This window comes from Podarcis cretensis (assembly GCF_951804945.1).
Source record: "Podarcis cretensis genome assembly, chromosome: 4".
In the NCBI taxonomy this organism is placed as follows: domain Eukaryota; kingdom Metazoa; phylum Chordata; class Lepidosauria; order Squamata; family Lacertidae; genus Podarcis; species Podarcis cretensis.
This window is the reverse complement of record NC_137173.1, coordinates 80,029,503-80,045,945: the sequence shown is the minus strand read 5'-3', so window position 1 is coordinate 80,045,945 and position 16,443 is coordinate 80,029,503. Positions and strand designations below refer to the sequence as shown.

General features: G+C 44.3%; 1 protein-coding gene and 1 long non-coding RNA gene across 3 annotated transcripts in view; one reads left to right on the top strand and one right to left on the bottom strand.

The window, feature by feature from the left end:
• Positions 1 to 16,443, bottom strand: part of SH3RF3 (SH3 domain containing ring finger 3) — a 203,105-nt gene that overhangs the window by 14,927 nt on the left and 171,735 nt on the right. For both annotated transcript variants that reach the window (XM_079972571.1, XM_079972570.1), the window contains 3 exons: positions 13,447 to 13,617; positions 10,598 to 10,845; positions 7,279 to 7,613 (listed from right to left, as the gene is read on the bottom strand). In XM_079972571.1, coding sequence (XP_079828697.1) covers positions 7,279 to 7,613; positions 10,598 to 10,845; positions 13,447 to 13,617 — 754 coding nt within the window. The remainder of the gene's footprint in view (positions 1 to 7,278; positions 7,614 to 10,597; positions 10,846 to 13,446; positions 13,618 to 16,443) is intronic.
• On the top strand, positions 6 to 7,427 carry LOC307214373. The gene is made up of 3 exons (XR_013838000.1): positions 6 to 148; positions 3,387 to 3,528; positions 7,310 to 7,427. It is a non-coding gene; the product is annotated as an uncharacterized lncRNA (long non-coding RNA).

Here is a 16,443-nt window from a genome sequence, read left to right as displayed (position 1 = left end):
AGAAAGAGAGAGGATTTTCCAGACACCTGCCAGGCTTCTGACAGACCACATGATCATTTCAGAGCCGAGATGGAGGGGGGGAGGCTGTGGCTCATGTGTGCCGGAGACATCCTATGTGTTTGGTAAGGAAATCGAACTTCAGCAGTACGTAAGTTATACTTGAGCCTTTATCATTGCAATTCAAAACTTGGCAGCGTTGCATTTCTATAGTTAGAACAAATTAGAAATGAGAAGAGCCAGTGAGTGCAGCTGCATACTGTTTTGTTATGCTTATTTTAAAATCTTCTGGATTTAAAATCCATATTGTGACTTCCTACAAGTACTAGTTCCAAAAAAGGGAAGAATTTTAATCAATGTGCTTATCCAGCTTGAAACAATTCAAGGTTGTGCATACTATGTACTCATTTTTGTTTTAACCCTTACCAATGTTTACTGACTGACAGCTCAATAGGAAGTTTGCAGTGTACTACTGAAGGTACTTGTAGTATCCTTAAAGGTAAAGGGACCCCTGACCATTAGGTCGTGTTGCGGCGCTCATCTTGCTTTATTGGCCGAGGGAGCCGGCGTACAGCTTCCAGGTCATGTAGCCAGCATGACTAAGCTGCTTCTGGCAAACCAGAGCAGCGCACGGAAACGCTGTTTACCTTCCCACCGGAGCGGTACCTATTTATCTACTTGCACTTGACGTGCTTTCGAACTGCTAGGTTGGCAGGAGCAGGGACTGAGCAACGGGAGCTCACCCCGTCGCGGGGATTTGAACCGCCAACCTTCTGATCGGCAAGCCCAAGGCTCTGTGGTTTAACCCACAGCGCCACCCGCATCCCTTGTAGTATGCTTACAATTCACAATTAATGTGCTTTTCTGTTTAAGATGCTGAACGGGAGTGGGAATTTGAACATACTCTAATCACGTTACATAAAAGAGTTGGCCATTGCCAAATATTTCAGAAATAGAAATTCCTCCCTCCCTAGCAGTTATGTGGAGATAAAAGAACTTCCCTTCTTTTTGAACAAGCTTAGACAAGAGATAGTTGAAATACAGATGTTAACACTTTGTCAACTGTGTCTTCAGAATGATTTGTTCTTCTAATGCACAGACTATGGGTTACTCAATGATCATAGAAGTCTCTTGATTGAGTGAGCAGTTTGGATGACTTTAAAAAATGTTTTGTGATGAAAGAAATAGTTCAAAATAATTCACATTTTGCTTTGGCAGAAAGGTTCAAGACAAGTGTCTAAATAGATTGTATGTTTCCACTGATTTCATTCTAGCAAATGAAAACAATGCAAAACTGGTTGAGCATACTACTGCTTATTATAAAATAACTTTCTATAGACAACCCTGTTACAGCTTTGAGCATTCGGTAAGGAATACTCGGATAGCTGACAACATTCCATTTCATACTGGAATAGGACAGCTAAATTCATACTGGAATAGGACAGCTAAATTCATACTGGAATAGGACAGCTAAATTTAAATGTATGGCAGCAGGCACTGCCCATGATTTTTATGCTCTCTAGGGCTGCAGTTTATTTTCTGTATGATTTTTCCTTGTAAATAAGTCCAGAAGAATGACTAGACCACAAGTTGGTTGGTTTTTTGTTTACCAGCTTGCAAATAAGCTAGTAGCCTGTGTTTCCATGCTTGCTTCAGAAGAGGGGAAGCTTCCTCCTCCAGAGCCAGCACAGAAATGAAGGATACTCGCATTTTAGCAGTCCTGCCCCCACTCTCTGTAATTGTCTTCTGTCTAGTAGGCCGGAGAAGTGGAGCAGAACTGAGGGGACTGGCTTCTGTTCCTCTGCAGCCAGTGCAGAGAGAAAGTGGGGGGTTGGACGGGGAATGGAGAGATCCATCTATCCTCTATCAGCCCACTCACTTGTCTGCATGGTTCCTCTATGGGTGAATTTGCATGTTTAAGTTTCTTTCCATTTCTCAGTTTTTCACATCAGTTTGTTACTTTTTTAAAAAAAATCATCATCAGAATTTTAGTGTGAATTTCTTCAAATATAGACATCGTTATTTAACATACAGCATTTCCCCCCTAAAATAATGCAGTTTTGAATATTTTCATCAACATATGTACTCTCTTGTTCACATTTCACCATGGTAAAAATGCATGTTTGTATACTACTTCACAGTACAGTTGCATTACAAAATTCAGAGAAGTGTGCATTTAAAGGCTGGCTGCTTTCTGGTTCACAGATTTCTTCGGGAAGTGCAAATTAAGTAAGTTCAGATGGAATTAAGTAAATGCAAACTGAACTGAATTCTCTCCTGATCCCTACCTATGACTACCAGGCTAAAAGTTAAAGCCTTGCATGGCTCAGGAATACCTTAAGGACCCCCTCTCCCCATATGAACTGACCCAGACCCTGTGCTTTCCACCCAAGGCCTTTATGTCCTGCCTCCCCAATAACTTTATTTTATAGCTATACAAATGAATAAATATTGTATGGGTGGTGAGAGTTGAACTCCCTTCCCTGAATCCTGGGAAAAACAACAACCAGTGCACCCATTCTCAAATTTTAAAACATGCTCGTCATCCATACCTTGTTTTCCATACACTGGGCAAGATGCATTATTACTGGTATTTAATACGATCCACCGGAGTAGGGAGATCTTCCCTTCAGCAACTGAACATGTCACATGCATTGCTGATCATTTTTAGGGGCTTACACAATATAAGCCCCTGTACTTCTCCTAGCGGGTGGGGCTTTGGGTTAAACCACAGAGCCTAGGACTTGCTGATCAGAAGGTTGGCGGATCGAATCCCCATGACGGGGTGAGCTCCCGTTGCTCGGTCCCTGCTCCTGCCAACCTAGCAGTTTGAAAGCACTTCAAAGTGCAAGTAAATAAATAGGTACCGCTCCAGCAGGAAGGTAAATGGCGTTTCCGTGCACTGCTCTGGTTCGCCAGAAGCAGCTTAGTCATGCTGGCCACATGACCCGGAAGCTGTACGTTGGCTCCCTCGGCCAATAAAGCGAGATGAGCACCGCAACCCCAGAGTCGGTCACGACTGGACCTAATGGTCAGGGGTCCCTTTACCTTTACTTGCTTCTCCTAGTTAGTAACAAGGAGGGTCACTACAGAAGTTGTGACCCAGGCCGAAAGACAGAAAAACTTGCATCAGAAGAGTGACTGAGAGCCAGACGCAGTCTCAGCCTCACATGGATCAATACATCTTTAAGGCCATATGGTAATTTGACTCTACGTTAAGCTTTTTGGGCAGATTTCACTGCTAACGTAGAACAAATGATAGTTTCAGATAGTTGGTTTTCAAATAGTTTGGGATACATTCCAGGCATCAAAAAGCAATAAAGATGCACTGCGGCTGATGATAAATTAACGAACTGTTCCCAGAAGCAACAACTTATCTTTCATTTTAGGAGCCACCGTGCCGGATGTTTTCGAGAAGTTTAATCAAAATTCTCATCAGAAACCAAATGAGGGGGTTCTTCAGAAAGAACAACCACCCAGTGTGATTTACTTCATCAGATTAAGCGACTGAGGCCACATCACTTCATTCATGTAAGTAGTTTTATATGAGATGGCAAAAAGTAGCCACATTATTTACAAGGGAAAGTGGCATAAGAGTAATCAACTCATAAGAAATCATTGGGCATTTTGTAATTATTTTATCAGGCAATATTTAAGCTAGCTGGAAGAGGAAATTCTATCCAGAGACTTTTAACAAATAATACATGTTGGCTCAGATTGTGTTTATATGTCATGGGCTGTAGTTCCATAGACATACAGTACTAAACTCCACTAAAGCAAGCTTTTCCCAACTTGACATCTGCCAGATGTTTCAGACTGTAATTTGGATGGATGGAGGGTTAGTCTATTAACATCTGGAGGGCCACAGGTTTCTCACCCCAGGAGCTAGGTAAGAAGAGCATTACCTGAAATCAAAGATTTGACAATAAACGAGAAGTTTCAAGAGGGAGCAATGGGTCATGAAGAAACTGGGGAGAATTTGGAGGAAACAATGGCAGAAAAGAATAAATATAGGGACAGCTTAAAGGTAAAGGTAAAGGGACCCCTGACCATTAGGTCCAGTCGTGACCAACTCTGGGGTTGCGGCGCTCATCTCGCTTTATTGGCCGAGGGAGCCGGCGTACAGCTTCCGGGTCATGTGGCCAGCACGACTAAGCTGCTTCTGGTGAACCAGAGCAGCGCACGGAAACGCCGTTTACCTTCCCGCCGGAGTGGTACCTATTTATCTACTTGCAGGTACCGAGCAACGGGAACTCACCCCGTCGCGGGGATTCGAACCGCTGACCTTCTGATCAGCAAGTCTTAGGCTCTGTGGTTTAACCCACAGCGCCACCCGTTTCCTAGGAATGGATAAAAGCATGCAACAAGGGCATAGTTTTTAGAATGGAAACTTCACCCATCTCCCTCCCAGCGCGGCCTTCCCCATCCAGATGCTTTGGACTACAACTCCCATCATCCCTGAAGGCTGGGGCTGATGGGAGTTGGAGTCCAGTATTATCAGGAGGGTCATAGTTTCCCCAGGCCATTCGCAACTCCTTTCTTCTGTCTTTGAGGGTATTCCTTTACTGGTTTACAAAACCCAACCCACCTCTAGTTTGGCCAGGCCCAGTTTCCCAGGTAACAATAGTGCCGAGTTTCGGAATTGGGAGGGTCAGAAAGAGAATCAGGAAAACTGCGGCAATATACCAGTAGTGGGCAGGACAAGAGGCAAAAGTGGCTGGAGCAATGAGCGTACATTTCAGTAATGCTCACTCACACATCCCTCTCTATCCTCCATCAAAGGAAGCAAGAGGCATTATCAGAGTTCAAGGACATACTCCACTGAGGCAAACACATTCAAGGAGGGTGAAAAACAGGGCAGTCAGGTTTTGTACTAGAGGCTTGGAGGGCCACATTTTACCCCAGGCTTCAGGTTCTTCACTCCTGGTATATGGCAAAGAATATTTGCTTAGTGCAACCCCTACTAAAGGTAAAAAAACAACACCGGGTAGTGATAGTGAAGCCTGATCCTGTTCATAGGTATATGAGCATGAGGTCATATAACTCAAATGCGTACTAAGTCCACGTGAGCAGTGAAAAATTAGCCAACTTGGATAAACTCTCCACTTAAAATCAGGCTTTATTATGGTCAAGATCTTTTAAAAACAAGTGAAAAGAAGAAAGTTAGTTTTCTTTTCAAAGGCAAAGTCTGATGTTTCAAGTCGCATGTTAGTGTGTTAGGTACCTAGGATGTACTCTGCTACAAGCAAGGTAAATCAAAACTTTCTTCTGTTATAGGGCTTTTGGGCTATCGTGCTATCACAGCTAATCTAAAAATGGAACAGATTTTTAGAAACGCATGCCAGAATTATATACATATATTGGTCTCATGGAATTAGCAGGATATCATTGCTGCATCTCTTTAACTATTCAGCGTGATGTATCTGAACTGTGTTGCACATTAATTAAATTGAGTGGTGGGACAGATAGAGGTTTTATGCATATACTGTGCCAGAATAAAGCACAGGATACCTCTACCCAACGCCTTACAGATGCAAATTAAGGTTCCCAGTCAGCAACTAGTTTGCTTGGAGGCCACTTGGAGAAAAACACCTCTCCTTTAAGTGTTCTGCCCTCAGGTTCAGTTACCTTGGACACCACTTTCTCAACATCTCATTTGAACATAGGCAAATTTGCCCAGGAGCTGTTGTTGTGTGTTGCATGGAAAGGCCACAGAAGTTCAAGACATAAGAAAAAAGCGCACAGTCTATAGCTTTAGCAACCAACTATGGAACTCACCAATCAATAGATGTCTTTCAGCACACTCAAACCCCCCCCCCCCCAATAATAAGATCCACAAATCAGGAGAAGAGGCTAGGTCTCATCCTGTAAAAGATCTGCAGTAGGTGGGATACTTCTAGGTAGAGTGTAATCAGACTTCATCACTGATTTTTGAGGATTATTAGCAATGCATAAATTCTGAATGAAAGCAAAACTCTGCATTTGTTAAGGGCTTAACAGGCCGAGCCTGTTTAAAGCAGCTTGGCACTAGCAACACATTTAAATGTGTTGACATGGAACAATTGCTCCCAGGGCTGAATCCTAAAAACCTGCACCTACAATGTATCAGCCGCAGATTGCACCTAGTCATATTTAATCCCATCCCCTCTCTTGGTTTCACTGAAGCATGGCAAGGCAATTTTCTGAAGGAGATGTTTACAGTGCTGTTAAAAAACAGCCTCAGCCATTTATAAGTCAGTGTTGTATTGTGCCTCTGACTCCAAGCCCCCAAGGCCTGAACCTTCATCTTATAACATCTTCTATGTAACTAGGCAAGCAGTTTCCTGCAAACCTGGCCATATGGTGATGGAACCTGCGGCACTTCACTGGTGTCTTTCTGTGCCGTTTCAGATGTGGAGGATTTAGACAAAAGAGCATGCCAAGTGCAGCAGATGGGGACCTCACACGCAGCTGGGGACTTAACCCATGGCCATTCCGAAAGTGAATCAATGAAACAAGTGTGCAAACAAGCTTTAGGCTATAGGTGCTTAGCATTAAGAACTGCTTATACTAATGCACACATGACCTTGCAGGCTGGAAGGGCTCTCCCTTTTCAACCACTGAAAAAGGTCAAAAACACTATTGGATGGGCTGCCATTTTCTTCACAGAGAGATGCTGGCAAGGGAAGCTTATTACCCAGAAATAGTCTGAAAGTTAACAGAAGTAAGATAATACAATCCTATGAGTAAGGAAAGGTACCATTTTGACAAGAGTGACAAAGGACAAGAGGATAGATTTAATTGATGATAACTCCCCTGCCACTGAGGGACGCAGGTGGCGCTGTGGGTTAAACCATAGAGCCTAGGGCTTGCCGATCAGAAGGTTGGTGGTTTGAATCCCCGCGACAGGGTGAGCTCCCGTTGCTCAGTCTCTGCAACTGCCAACCTAGCAGTTCGAAAGCACGTCAAAGTGCAAGTAGATAAATAGGTACCACTCCGGCGGGAAGGTAAATGGTGTTTCTGTGCGCTGCTCTGGATCGCCAGAAGCAGCTTAGTCATGCTGGCTACATGACCTGGAATCTGTACGCTGGCTCCCTCGGCCAATGAGTGCCACAACCCCAGAGTTGGCCAGGGGTCCCTTTACCTTTACCCTTGCCACTGACATCTTGCTCTTAGACTGGTGTCCCATCCTGGTTATCAATCATATCTATAAGCACCAGCAATTCTGGATCATACGGTGGGCCCTGTGTTTACAATTGTTAAGAAGGGCATCTTCCCTGCTACACCAGAGCTGTCTGTTACCTTTTCGTTTTTCCTCTCTTCTGCTTTGCAGGCTGTGTTGGTTGGGCTGCAAGTTGCCAGGCTACTGATGGGCCCGTTTCCTGCTTCTCCATTCAGGTTGACTGCAGTGACGTTGGGAGGAGTAATCGCTGCCGCTGCCGACGTGAGGGGAATCATGGGCCTGGCACACTGTGCTCCGGGGATGATGTGCACAGGAGAGTGGTGGATGTGTTGCGGAGAAACCACAGTGTGTGGCCTGACCACAGTGCTTGGGAGGCGGGATGGGGAGTTCTGGGTTCTTAGTGGTGAGACTGTAGCTGTGGGCCGGTCCTGTGCCTGCACAGAAGGGTGAACAACTGGAAAGAAAAAGAGAGAAGGGAACAGTAAGGAAAGAACTTGACTGGCAGTAAACAAGGTCAAAAAGAGGAAGGGCCATATAGTACAGTCGTACCTTGGAAATCGAGCGGAATCCGTTCCGGAAGTCCATTCGACTTCCAAAACAATTGCAAACCAAAGCACGGCTTCTGATTGGCTGCAGGAAGCTCTTGCAGCCAATCAGAAGCCGCGGAAGCCCCATCAGATGTTCGGGTTCCAAAGAAAGTTCGCAACACTCACTTCTAGGTTTGTGGCGTTTGGGAGCCAAAACGTCCGAGTGCAAAGGTGTCGGAATCCAAAGTATGACTGTAGTTACTTTTAAACACTGTAAAGTGGTCTGGATCATGCCAACATTCCAAACCTGTCCAGTGTGTGGATTTACACATATTAAAGCACTGGAAGGAATTGTACTGAAAATAGTTCCTAATGTGGTGCGTATAGTATTTTTTAAAAAAGTTGCAAGGCGACCGACTCATCTCAGAAGTATATTTTATTCCAGACAAATACTTTTAGGATCAGGTTGGCATTAGTTTCAACAAGACTTGCCTACTACAAAAGCAAAAAATGGGGGGGGGGCGAAGGATATCACATTTTAAATCACACAGATTTATTTGCATTTTAACATAGGAAGCTGCCTAATTATTAAGGTCAGATTCATCCACCTACCTGTGTATTTTCTGCACTTATTGGCCACAGGTCTCTGAGTCTTTCCACTACTTGCTATTATATTACTATACTATACTATACCATATTTTTCGCCCTATAGGACGCAGTTTTTCCCCTCCAAAAATGAAGGGGAAATGTGTGTGCGTCCTATGGGGCGAATGCAGGCTTTCACTGAAGCCTGGAGAGCGAGAGGCATCGGTGCACACCGACGTCTCTCACTCTCCAGGCTCCAGGAAGCTATCCGCAAGCCTTGCACGCCCGGGGGGAGCTCCCCCGGGCGCGCAAGGCTTGCAGGCGGCAGCCGGGAACACGGAGCACGGGGCGCCCTTCGGAGGACGCCCCGTGCTCCGCGCAGGTGTCGGCAAGCCTTGCGCACCAGGGGGCGCGTGGGGCGCCCTGAAGCAGAGCGCCCCTCCGCCAGGCAGACATCGGCCAGCCCCACAAGCTTGGGGGACAGCGGGGAGGCGCAGCACCGCCATCCCACTGTTCCCCGACCTGGTTTTGGGGGGGAAATAAAGGAAAAAAATTTTTCCTTTATTTCCCCCCCAAAAAAGTAGGTGCGTCCTATGGGACGGAGCGTCCTATGGGACGAAAAATACGGTAATCTGAACCTTTTTACTGGAGATGCCAGGGATTGAATTTGGGACATTCTGCATGAAAAGCAGCTGCTCTACTACTGAGCTGTGGTCCCTAGCATTGTATCTTTGCCATTATAGATATTATTGGGCAGAGGCGGCTTTTAGGGTAGTGCGACCGGTTCTGATTGCCCCGGGGGGCGACAAAGCAATGCAAGAAGGGGGCGTCTAGAGTCTCACAGGGCACTGCTGAAATTTGAGGGGCCAAAGTCTGCCACTGTATTGGGGAGTAGTTTTAAAAACCATACTGATTCTTCTCCCAGTATTTACCCTTCATACAAACAGAACTTATCAACCACAACAAGTTGTTTATCGCAAGGGAGTAACAAGCTATCTCAGAATAACAAGGATAAAGGGGTTATATACCCAGTTGAGGACTCAACATCAAACTCCTATATTCAAGCTCAAACGCTGCCCAAGCAATACCGCTTCTTATATCCAATCATATGTTCGTGTAGCTACTCAGAAACAAGCCCCACTATGTTCAATGGGGCGCAGGTAACTGTGCATAACTAGGAAGCCACCATGGTGCCCTCCAGATGTTATGGACTCCAACTCCCAAAGGTCAATGATAATGAGAATTGTAGCCTGCAATGTCTGGAGGTGCAGAAGATGGGAACCAAAGAGCAACATCGAAATATGATGCCCTTTGGTTGAATATGATGCAGAAGATGGGAACCAAAGAGCAACATCAAAATATGATGCGACACCTCATCCTTAATTCTAAAGAATTAAGTTATTTTCTCACTCTTCTGCTTCTCTGAGAAATAGCACAGCTTATATCAATTTTTTATTCATTCTGCTCAGAACAAGATCTCTGTAGTCTACTAATTTCCCTGAAAATTCAGAGATAGCACAAGCTGCTCGACTTGGCATTGAGGCAGTCATTTAACCTCCCAAATCTACACTGTGGCACCGTCACCAGGTGTTGAGTGTTGCTGTTTTTAAAAATTCTCAGGACAAATTAGATAGCTCTGCAGGATGAGAAAGCAATCTGTCAGTCTCAGGAAGTATTTCTGAAATGGCTCTGAATTGCCACAGGGATACATAATTAACTGTTTTTTTATAATTTACTATGCATTATAGTCAATGTTCAAAGCAGAATGAATCTGTACGCAGGTAATTATTATTTGAATCAAGAAAGCCATCTGGGAAAAGGTACATTGCGGAATGCATGTATTCTGTTTACGTTTTATTTTCAATAAAAAATAGCTGTATTCCAAGGCCTCAGATTTATCGCTCGTGTTTGCCGTGCATAATAAAGACATTTCATCTTTCAGAGCCTAATAAAATGTTTTTAAAATGTTAAGTCATGCACTGCTTGTCAAGTGGATTTAGAAGCATTAACCTTCTCAGCATGCAGAGTGTTTTATGCTCCAAAAGGTATTTGTGTAAATATTTGTAAGCACCGTAATTGATTTCAGCTGTGGCAAGTGGACAACCTGATAAACAAAATTCAGTTCCCAGCAATCAATAAATACTACCCTAAACACTACAGGGCACATAAAAACCTTTCCTTATTGCATGCTGGGCTTCAAATAGAGCAGAATATTTTCAGAGGAAACCTACAGAGACAAAAGGCTTCCAGGGGCTTGTGCATCTGAGACAGAATACTAGATTTGGGGAATATGGATTGTTCAGACACATGAAGGACCTATACGTACCCATTTGTACAGAACTGCGGGGCTGGATGCCTGTCTGCTGAGAGGAATACCTCGAGCAATTATTCATCTGCGGAGAGGCTGTTGGCAGCTGGGGCTGAGTGGGCGGAGCGGTGATTGGAACAGCTGGCCTGACAACAGCAGCGGCGTTTGTAAGAGCTGGGCTTCCTGGGTGGACGGCTCCTGGAGAGCCTTTGGCTGTGGGAGACCCTCCTGCCAAATTCCTCGGCTGACCAGCTCCAGCAGGAACCCTAGAGAGAGAAAGAGAAAGAGAGATAGAGAGGGGGAAACCAAAAGCAAATGCTCTGTGCAGGCACACAAGAAGACATCAAAAGCATATTCTTATCAGCGTTTCCTGAGGGATAGCTTTGTTAGCCTGCTCTGCACCAAAGGCACTCAGTTGCACCTCTCAACAGGTTTCCCTGGCATATTGCTAGGTTTCTCTGGTGAAATCAGAGTTCATGCACCTATGCAAAGTCTGCAGGTTGCTGCAGATTATTATTATTATTATTGTTATTATTATTATTATTAAGCTGCAAAAACACAACAATGTAATGGAATAATAATAATAATGTAACGCAAGACTGATGCAAGAATATTTGGAGGAGAGACAAGAGTTAACTTCAGGCCATTCGGTCTACGAAATTTTTCATCCCAGAAGCTAAAGCAGTATTTGGATCATTAATTTTAATCGACTAGCCAGTCACCTGAGTACCTCTGGGTAGGCATGCCTCTTTGCTTGGCTACGTTCGTCACCAAGGACTGCAAAGAAGTCTGAATGACTGCATGCTACAGAAATCATGATGGAATGAAGGTCGTTGGGTCTCTAAATTTTACAGGGTAAGCGCACTGAGAGACTGTAGCTTCAGGAGCAAAAAGTAATGCAAAATGCACAACATGTGAAAAACCACCAGCAGCTAACAAATTGAATTCAATGAGTGTTAGGCACACCTAACTCCGCACTGCATTGCAACCTTACAGCCTTCCAGTAATTTATCTTGCTTAGGGTCTTTATACGTGCAAGAGAAAGATCCAAACAGAAATCCTTAATCTCACAATTGCTCCCTTAAGCAGAAATAATTTTTGCAGTGCTAAAGGAATGCTGTCTTTATGACCTTTGGTCTTAGATTATTCTCCTGGGTAACATAAGGTCCCTGCTTAATTGCAAACAGATACATTTTAACTGTTATAACAACTAATATGCATGCTTGTTCTGTAAATATATGAATTAGGAAGTTGGAAATTTAGGTCAGAGATTTAAATCAATCCCTTCTTTTGGTAGCTTAATTTATCATGCTTTAAATATCAGAATCTTCTTTACCTGGCTGCTCAAAACCAGCCAGGTAAAGAAAAAAGGAGAAAAAATTAACTCCAGCACCTTAGCTTAAACAGTATCATGGAGATAAATATTACAAAGATATATTACACTGCCTTGTTGAGATATAAATTGTTTGCAATTCTGGTTTCTAGAGAGTGCTTCAGGTATAAGTTTCCAGTTCAGATGTCACTGGAAATCAGGAAGGATCTCTGAAGATACACCTGGCTTGCCAGTAGTACATCTGAAAAGGACCTAGGGATCTTAGAAGGCCACAAGTTTAACATGAGTCAACAATGTGATTGTCAGGTGATGGTGTGGTTGCTCGAGAGCAAACAGGCAAGACTCCAACCTGTCTTTTCCTTTTATTTGTACAAACTATCTTACGGTGCAGAGCGTCACAAGTCCATGTCTGCTCAGTCACTAGCAGAATCTGGGAGTGGGCGGTCCTTATACCTTCCCCAGCATAACAGTCGTGTGACCCCCATCCTTCTCCTCCTCTCTCTGCGCGCAAACCTACTGCGCAACGTGGGCGCTGGCAAAAGGACTTGCCTCCCCTCCCCTTTGCCCAGGCTCGGTGTTGAGGCTCTCCCTAGCATCTTCTGATCCCTGTGTCCCTTCCCCACTGGAGGCGGGGCTTCCCTCCTCGCCAGAGGAAGAACTGCTTTGCAAGATCTTCGGAGGCTCCCTGTAACACAACTGCTCTTCCACCTCTCGCCTCTGAGCTGATGGCAGTTCCTTGACAGTGATGAAGCACCAAAAGAAGCTAATGCTATTCTAGGCTATACTAGAAGTATAGTGTCCACGTCAAGGGAAGTAATAGTACCACTCTATTGTGCCTTGGTCAGACCACACATGGAATCCTGTGGCACGTTCTGGGTGCCACAATTTAAGAAGGACATTGGCAATCTGGATTGTGTGCAGAGGAGGGCAACCAAGATGACCAAGCCTTATGAGGAATGGTCGAGGGAACTGGGTATGTTTAGCCTGGGAAAGAGGAGGCTGATAAGAGATATGAGAGCCATCTTCAAATATCTAAAGGGCTGTCACATGGAAGATGGAGCAAGCTTGTTTTCTCTTACTCCGGGGGGATTCAAGTTACAAGAAAGGAGATTCTGACTAAACATCAGGAAGAACTCTCAGGGACTTTAGACAGTGGAACAGGCCTAGGCTCCTTTCCAACTCTACCGGTCCATAATTCTAAAGGTAGAGATACAGAGAAGGAAGCACTTGAGCTCATTCCCTCTTGAATAAAGCATGGCTTATTCGACCAGGAATGTTACCTCTAAACTGGGTCACTGAGTAAGACCAATAAACCCTTTAGTCAAGTGCTATCTATCCTGAGTGTAACCAACAATCTAGGGTCTCTGACACGTACATAAAGTATGACTGATAGCAGAGTGATATACACTATGGCCTCTCTCTTTCTCTCTATTTTAGGGGAACCCAGTGCAACCTGAAAAGAAATATATTTGTATGCTAACATTGCTCAGGATATGTATGATTGCTCAGCGCCCATCTTTCCACTGTTTCTCACCTCGAAACAGGAGTTACGTAGTTGCCGGGAAAGACTCCAGACATGCCGTTTCTCAAAGACGTCCCTTTGAACCAGCCATCCTGACACTTCTCAATAACGCGATACATTTCACCCTTGCGTAGTTCCAGTTCATCTGTCTTCTGGGGCTTGTATGCATATAATGCCAAGTAGCTGTAAGAAAGGAATGACACAAACAGGGAATGTATGAAGTTGAAACACACACATGTGAACTGATTCAGGCTGCATCTCAGTTCCCCCCAATCAGAAAGCTCTGTTTGTCATAAACGATGCTTTCTAAATACATAGGTAAGAGGGAGTTATTGAAAGTGTAAAGAATGGCAAATTATTCCAACTACAGTGGTACCTTGGGTTACAGACGCTTCAGGTTACAGACGCTTCAGGTTACAGACCCCGCTAACCCAGAAATAGTACCTCGGGTTAAGAACTTTGCTTCAGGATGAGAACAGAAATTGTGCGGCCGTAGCACAGCGGTAGCGGGAGGCCCCATTAGCTAAAGTGGTATCTCAGGTTAAGAACAGTTTCAGGTTAAGAATGGACCTCCAGAACGAATTAAGTTCTTAAACCGAGGTACCACTGTAAAAAGCAAGAGTACTAAATGGCTCCATCCCGGTAAAGTTAGGCATGGTACCTAATTGGACTCACTAATAATAATTGGACAGTTGTAAATAACTTCCTCCACTGGTGTCAAAAGGACAGCCTCAATCTTAGCTGGATGTGACAGACTGAGATGAAAAGGAACAATGAATCAGAATTCATTGCAGGGGGCTGGACTAGATGGCCATGGGGTCCCTTCTAACTCTAAGATTCTATGATTAAAATGATGCAATAATCCATAAATGCAACAAAACAATTACTAGAAATAATAAAGAATACAATTCCCAATTCCCCGTTTATAAGCTATGAAAATGCTCCTTAAAATGTTCTGAACATTTGCTGCATTGCACAAAACTGCCCTTTTCTACTAAAACCCGTGTGGATTTTTCTAGCAATAGGAGTAACAGGAGTAGGAGGAGTTCAGTCCCAGAACAGATGAAAAAAGAAACACTGAACTACTTGTGACTATAGATGCAACCAATAAATATGATGCATGACTTTTAAAACTTCTGTTTTCCAGGAAATGTAATTTGAAAAATAAATCCTGCTTTCTTTCTTTATCTTTTTCTCTTACAGTGCCACAAATTCTTTTGCACTGTTTTGCAGGCAGGAAATAAAAATGGCAGTAATTATTAGGACACTTACATTTTTCTAACAAGTCCTCTAGGTGCACTTGGGGGCTCAATTTACCATGTGCTTGCAGTATGGAATGTTCTGATCTTTTATGTGTTTATTTGATGGTAAACACATGAAAGCACTGCAGCCGTCCTCATTGGCCATACATGTGCAATGGACGACTCTACCATGGGCCATGCTGTCTGCCACTCCTGGGCGACATGCACACACCAGACATAGAAATTAACACTATCTGCAACTGGCCAGTTGCACTAGAAAGGGACAAACTGGGAATTTGCCTTGACCTTTACGCAGGCAAACCAGCAGTTGCAGCTACAATATCACTGGTAAAAGGTAAAGGTAAAGGGACCCCTGACCATTAGGTCCAGTCGTGGCCGACTCTGGGGTTGCAGCGCTCATCTCGCTTTATTGGCCAAGGGAGCCGGCGTACAGCTTCCAGGTCATGTGGCCAGCATGACTAAGCCGCTTCTGGCGAACCAGAGCAGCGCACGGAAACACCCTTTACCTTCCCGCCGGAGCGGTACCTATTTATCTACTTGCACTCTGATGTGCTTTTGAACTGCTAGGTTGGCAGGAGCAGGGACCGAGCAACGGGAGCTCACCCCGTCACAGGGATTCAAACCGCTGACCTTCTGATTGGCAAGTCCTAGGCTCAATGGTTTAACCCACAGCGCCACCGGCATCCCACAAAGTCACTGGAGGAAAGACCAAATGTGGCACAGGAGGGTTGTTTAAAGGGCTTCTTTGAGCAGGTCGAGAGGTTGGAAGAAGGTACAGAAGGGATACCAAGCCACCCTGTGGAACTTGCACTGAAACCAGAAGAGCAAATGTACAATCCCTAGCCATGGTCCTAGCACCATGCTGTGGTTGTTAGGCACTATGATAATATTATCTCTCCACTATATAAGAACTAAGTGGCTTTGGTCTTCTACAGGATGACAATTTAACTGTTTTTGCCTGAACAAAGACTTGCAATGCCATATATAAAAAAACCTTGAATTAGATGAGGCTGAAAGTTAACTGATAAATGTTGTTGATTGACCAGTTTCAGCTGCTTTTCTTTCAGCACCTTCAATAAGACTTGCTACTGGGTTCATATCTGTCCCCAGTCTTGTCTGTCTATTGACCATCAGTGTGATTGACACTTTTAATCATTGGTAGGGAAACTGTGGCTGCCCAGATGTTGCAAGGCACTAACTCCCATCAGCCCTAGCCACCATGGCCTATGATATTATGGGATTTGTCGTCTAACAATATGTGGAAGGCTGCGGGTCCCCCATCCCTGTTTTTAGCAAAGATGGCTGTACCAACATTTCTAAAAACCACCTTTGCAAAAGTTGACCCAACCCTTAGGTGTAGATATGATTGCTGGATGGAGGTGGGAAGGGAGCCCTGCTTGACACCTGTTGCAAAAAAGCACGGAAAAGCCATTCTTGTGCAGAAATGACCTAGATAAGGGGAAAAAATGTATTTATATTTCCTTGGAGTATGCTCTTGGCATAGTATTGAGATTAACAGCGTTATCCAGCTACGAAGTCTCTGGACATGACTGCTTTTCATCACCCACTAGCATACACTTTGAGGCTGAGATAAACTATAAAGAGAGAGAGAGAGAGGAAAAAATCACCCTAGCACCTTCAAAGCGGCAATAAGATGACATTTCACAGTACGGTGGGCTGGATCTAGTTAACTGACACAGTTTTAATCTACAATATTCAGCACTAAAAGTTGCCTGCCAGAATTTCC